The 5,839-nt window shown below is 54.8% G+C and overlaps 1 protein-coding gene across 1 annotated transcript; it reads right to left on the bottom strand.

Moving 5' to 3' along the window:
* Positions 1-214: 214 nt before the first annotated feature.
* On the bottom strand, positions 215-865 carry KRP23_11440 (uncharacterized protein; the record flags this gene model as incomplete). Its single annotated transcript, XM_067895929.1, has 1 exon — positions 215-865. The coding sequence occupies one exon, from the start codon at positions 863-865 to the stop codon at positions 215-217; it is 651 nt and encodes a 216-aa protein (XP_067740277.1).
* Between the last annotated feature and the right edge of the window lie 4,974 nt (positions 866-5,839).

The raw sequence follows: 5,839 nt of genomic DNA, 5'->3' as shown, positions 1-5,839 counted from the left end.
GTGTATCGATAGCGTAACGCGTCCCCACAATACATGATAGAAGGCATTTCGTGTCGTAGATCAAGCAAATAGTGGTCAAAGACGGAGCAAACGATGAGAAAGCACCGTATGTATTTGTTGATTTTTAGAGTTTCAGGACAGATGGCGATGTGCAAGGACGACTCGCCCAGATTGCACACTTAGATCAAGTCAAAACGCAGCACAAAACACATGCCTAGTCCTCTACGCCGTCAACAGTGGTGTGTGTACGCTGGCGGCTACTCGGTGGGCTGCCAGTCTCCGATTCCTCGCTCGACTGCGCACCCGAGTCTTCCGCATCACCGTCGGCACTAGCGCGCGCCGGCTTCCGTGCTCGCAGCTTTCGCTTTCGCTGCGTCTGCGGGATTCTCGTCCCATCCCTCCAGTGCTTGTGCCATACCTCGAAACACGATGTTGCAACGCCGTTGCTCGAATGCTTCACCTTGTTGCAGAGGAACACGCGCGACGCCAGCGCGTACATTGACGATGTTTTCAGTTTGCAAGCAGCACAATAGAAGGTCGTTTCACCACCGCGCGATTGGTCCTCACGCTTCAACACCGAGCATACCTTACACGCTCTCTGTCGGCGCTTCCGCGTCTCGTTCCCGTTGCCTTTCCTCCACTCGTCCGTCTGCACTGGAACATGAGCCGTGACGGTGCGGTTGGATTTCGTCGGTGTCGGCTGTAGTCCCTGGTCGCGTATGAGCTGGTCCCAGTCGTCGTCTTGGAGCTGACATAGCTGCAAATGAAGCTCTTTGAGAAAGCGAACATGCGAAACCTTGCTCTTGCCGTCAGCAACTCGGCGGTAGTTGTAGATAATGAAGGCGTTGATGATAGCGAGATCCATGAGCCCTAGAAATAGGGATTTGTAGTACTTCTTGTACCGACGTGCCAGTTGAAGCGAGTATCTGCGCAAACAAAGATGTAGAAGACACGTTAACGCTGAACCCGGAATGTGTATATACACGATACGAGAACTTTACCTTTGCAAACGAAGCTGGTCATGAACATCAACACCGCCCATGAACGACTGATAGTCCTTCACGAATCTTGGGCACATCACTTCCGCTTGTTCACCAGTTGCTTTGTCACGACGCACGGTTCGGTCTAAAATTGAGCTCCCTCCAGCCGCAAGCACGAAGACGCCTTGGTTGTCCCACCAGCGCGTAAGCTTCAGACAAGGCACGTGTCTTGACTCAGAAATGTGGAACGTGCCTCGGGCAATCCAACGCGGGCGCTTGTTGGACTCTTTTCTGCCATTGGGGAGCTTGTTTGGAAGAATTTCCTTGCAGAGACCCTGCCTGTCCGTCTGGACAGTCCCCACACTGTAAAACTTCATCATCAGCAACTGCATTGAAAGCACGACCGAAGTGTAGAAGCGATCCGTGACAATCAATCTGTAGTCTGCTGGTCCCGTAGAACCAAAGACATGCCTGAGGTTCCTGACCACAGCTGCGGGTCCGGACTTCGTATCGGGTGGGGTACTGCCATCTCTTGCTTGACGTTTGCCGCAGTAGACTTCAAAACTGTATCAGACACGATAGAAACAATAAGTTAGCGTGTACTGGACACGATAAGCGGACTCTAGAGCCAAAAAAAAGAAGAGAGCGTGCCCCAAGGCACGCTCTCATTCTTACCGGATGCAGTACGCAGACTTAGAACAGCACAGTATGAACAGCTTAGCCCCCCAGCGATGAGGCTTATCCTTCATGAAGATCCTCATTCGGTTGAATGGAGACGATCACGGAAGCATTGCCTCGTCAAACGCCATCACTGGTGGCGGAGTGAAGCTTCTTTGGAAGGTATCCTGCAGGACATCGATGATCGGACGAAGCTTCCAGGCTCGGTCGGTGACCGCACGATCGTCACCATTGCTGCTGAAGTGAAGATTGCGCGAGATGTGGTCGAATCGATCTCGTTTCATGAAGTTGCCAAAGCCTCCGCGTGGGATAGCGCCTTCGTCCGTATTCTTCCAGTGGTGTGCGAACTTTTCTCGGTTGGGTGCAATGGTCCTCGCAATCAGCAAACCAATGAAGCAGCACAACTCTCTGCCTGAGATTTTCAGGGTCTTTTGTAGCTTCGTCTTGATTTGCTCAGGGGCTTGTACCTGGAAGTCCGGTCGCTTGAGCTTGCGCGCTTGCTGCTTGGCGTGTTGGGCTTCCACACGAGCGTCCAGGTTTTCCGTAAAGTAGGTGTCACTCTCTCTCCCGATCTTTGCCAACAGTTGCGGCGTCACGAACCGCAGGAACGCACCGAGGGGAGTAGATGCGGCCTGCAGCGCACTAGCCGTGGGACCGTTAGTGTAGCGGGGCTACACATTCGGTTCACCTCCTACCTTAGTGCAACATGCACTAAGGCATACATTCAGGTGACCACCACAGGGTGGTCCACATTCATAGCAAAAAGGCATATGACTGGTAGAAAGTAACACCTTTCTACCAATGAGAGTCATTTAATAGATAGGGGTTCTGCCAGCCATCCAATGGCAGAACCTCTCATTAGAAATATCAGTTTTAGGAGGAAACCCCATTTACAATCAATACAGTTCTCATTTAGCACCAAAGCTTACGTTCGGTCCCTTTGTCTTAGTTTAAGTATACTTGTGGATACAAGTATACTGAACTTAAGTTAAATACTCCTACGCTTCCTCCTACACGTGCGCACACGTGTAAGCTTAAGTAGTGGGCCTAAGCAGACCCATTACACCTGGTAGCACTTTGTAGTCCGTCCAACGACCGACTAACACGTTCGTATGGAATACGAACGCGGGGCTGAGAACCTGCCCTCGGACAGTAACATGTCCGTGGGTAGCCCAAACACATCTGCAACGCATGTTGCGCGTGCAGACTGCCCCCACCTGTCGGAACCAGAGTGGGAGGCCCTCCAACGACTGTCAACAGTCATTGGGGAAGCGGCGGTAGCAACGATGTTGCGGACGCTATCACCGACGGAGCAACACGGTGTTGCTCTGGGTTTCATCGTGAAGGAACAGCGTGAAACCGCTGCTCGAACTTCGGTGTCGCCATCGGCCACACCGCGCGTGGAGTCACTGAAACTCCACGTAAGCAGCTACGTTGGAAGAGAGGGCGAGCCTCTCCTCCGTTGGCTTGTCGAGGTCGACACTGCCATTACGGCTCGACGTATCGTCGACCCGTTGTCGAAGGTTGCGTTCGCCATGTCATGTCTTGGCGGACGAGCGAGGAGTTGGGCGTACGGACGCCGACTCACAGATCCTACGTGCTTTAGCACGTACGAAGAGTTCAAGGAGGAGCTCAAACTAGCGTTTGAGCCCCCGCAAAACGAGTTCCGATCGAGGGCGGAGTTCCTCGATCTGCAACAGGGCAAGCATGACGTGCATGCTTACGCCCAAAGAGCACGGTACTTGGTCTCGAACATCGTGACCAACCCGATTGACGAGGCGACAAAGGTCGTCACGTTCATGAAGGGCCTTAGAGATGGGCCTGTGAAGACCTATCTCTTCCGAGAGTATCCAAATACTCTCGAGGCTGCAATTGCGCTTGCAATGCAAGAAGAGTTTAGCCTGCGGCAGGCTAAACTGCATGTGAACGCCCCACGGCTAATGCCACGACCGGTGGTAAGGCCGTCGGGAGGTCCCGAACCAATGGACCTCTCGAGTGCGACCGCTGCTGGGAACCAGCAGCGTCGTGGATCAACGAATGTGCGTTGTTTCCGCTGCGGAAACATCGGTCACTATGCCCGCGAGTGCACAGCACCTGTGCACGCGGCGAGGAGCCGTCGTGGCGATACTGGGTATCGTCACGGGCAATCAAAAAACTAAAGGGACCAGCAGGGCGCCCCGCGCCTGCTGGTGATGCGATCGAGCGTGTCGACATCGGACACGCTGCAATGAAGATCGCTGCCCCCAGTGAGAGTCAATCTCACTGCAAGAAGCAAGATGACAAGCCGAACCTTGTCATCCTGAAGGTAAGCTCGAAGAGAGAGAAGTCTCTTCGTGCTCTAGTGGACTGTGGAGCATCGAACAACTTTGTTCGACTGCAGAGCCTTCCAAGGCTTGACTTCGAGGAGGTGGAAACACCTCGAAGTCTATTGGAAGTGAGGCTAGCAACGGGTGTCGTTGTTAGAACCGAGAAGCGTATCGTACGCGTACGCTTCTCTTATCAAGAGAAGGAGTTCGTCGACGAGCTTATCGTCCTGGAACTGGACGATAAGTTCGATATGGTGTTGGGCATGCCGTGGCTTGCACGGCATGATCCGGTGATCGACTGGACGAAGCGCACGATTGTGAGCTTCGGGAGCAGCAGCAGCGCGACAGAGAGCGATGGCCCTGTCGGCGCAGCACATGCACCGCGTGGTGCATGCGGCCCTCCACTAGAGACAGCGCGGAATGCGGCTGTCTCCGGTCACCCCAAGCGAACGCCAACGACTGCGAGAGTCGTTGGGAGAAGATGTGAACCGAATCAGCAGGGCCTGGTTCAATCCGATTCGAGAGGGTCTCGAAGCGTCCGGGGCGACGCGGTAGTGTCGACAGGTAATGTCGACACACAATTGGTCGAAAGACACTCCGCCGTTAGGCGTAGAGGTAAAGAAGACGCGTCGGCTCTGGGAGCCGACGCTGCAAGCAGTGCGGACGGTTGCAAACGTCCCGCACCGGAAATGCTTGCGAGCTCGCGTGCAGCCGGGCTGCACGACGAAGCGGTGCGCGATCAAGCCGGGCTTGAACGCGTGCGCCCGCGGGTAGAACCCGCCGGCGAATACAAGGAACAACTGTCCACGGCCGGGCCTGGACAAGAAGAAACTCGCGGAGCCGGGCTCCGCACGAGAAGTGAACGGCGCAAGCAAGAAAAGCTGCGCAAGTCTCGGTCAGGGACCGAGACGCTACAAGCAGTGTCTGCCGGGCAGACACAGGAGTTGGAGACGACCGTCGAGACATTGAGTGTCTTGACGCGTACGAGTATTGGTCTCCAATACAAGAAGATGAGGCTGGATAATCCTCCGACGTTAGCGTCGGAGTTGATGTCGCTCCCAGTCACAAGCTGGAAGCGTTTCGCTCGCGAACTGCACGATGGACGCATCGAGCAGATCTGCATCCTCTCGGACGTCGAGAGGATGACGTGTGAAGCAGAAGAGCTGAATCAGCTCATCTCTGAGGGCGCGGACGCCCTCAGCGCGAAGTCGAAGAAGGAACGCTTCGACGAGCAAGGCTGGGACTCGCTCAAGGCGAGCCCCTTTTACAAGGTCTTGCGTGAGTACAAGGATGTACTCCCGGACGACATTCCTGCGGAGTTACCGCAGGATAAGGGTGTTCAGCACGAGATTGATCTCGTGCCGGGAACGAAGTACTGCGTCACGCGACAGTGGCCACTGCCGCGTGAGCAAGTCAAGGCAATCGACGACTTCTTTGAAAGTCGTCGCAATGCAGGACAAGTGCGGGAATCGAAGTCCCCGCACAGCGCGCCTACGTTCTGTGTGAAGAAACCACAGGGCGGGTGGCGCATCGTTCATGCGTACAACAAGCTGAACGATGCGACGGTACCGGCGCAAACGCCGATACCTCGAAAAGATGTGATCATCGATTCGATGACCTCGAGTACTATCTTCAGTACTCTGGATCTGAGAGACGGGTTCTATCAGATCCTCATGCGTGAGAGTGATATCCCTCTCACAGCGGTAAGCACTCCGAGCGGCATGCTCTGGGAGTGGCTCGTGATGCCGCAGGGGCTGAAGAACGCCCCAGCGACGTTCAACAGGTGCGTCACGCACTTGTTGCGCTCGGTGCGCGATTTCGCACCGAGCTATTTCGATGATGTGTTCATTCACAGCCGGGCTGTGAACGGGAAAT

This window comes from Phytophthora ramorum (assembly GCF_020800215.1).
Source record: "Phytophthora ramorum isolate Pr-102 chromosome Unknown Phyram_PR-102_s0012, whole genome shotgun sequence".
NCBI lineage: Eukaryota > Oomycota > Peronosporomycetes > Peronosporales > Peronosporaceae > Phytophthora > Phytophthora ramorum.
Note: the sequence above shows the minus strand (reverse complement) of the source record. Positions and strands in the feature narration are given on the sequence as shown.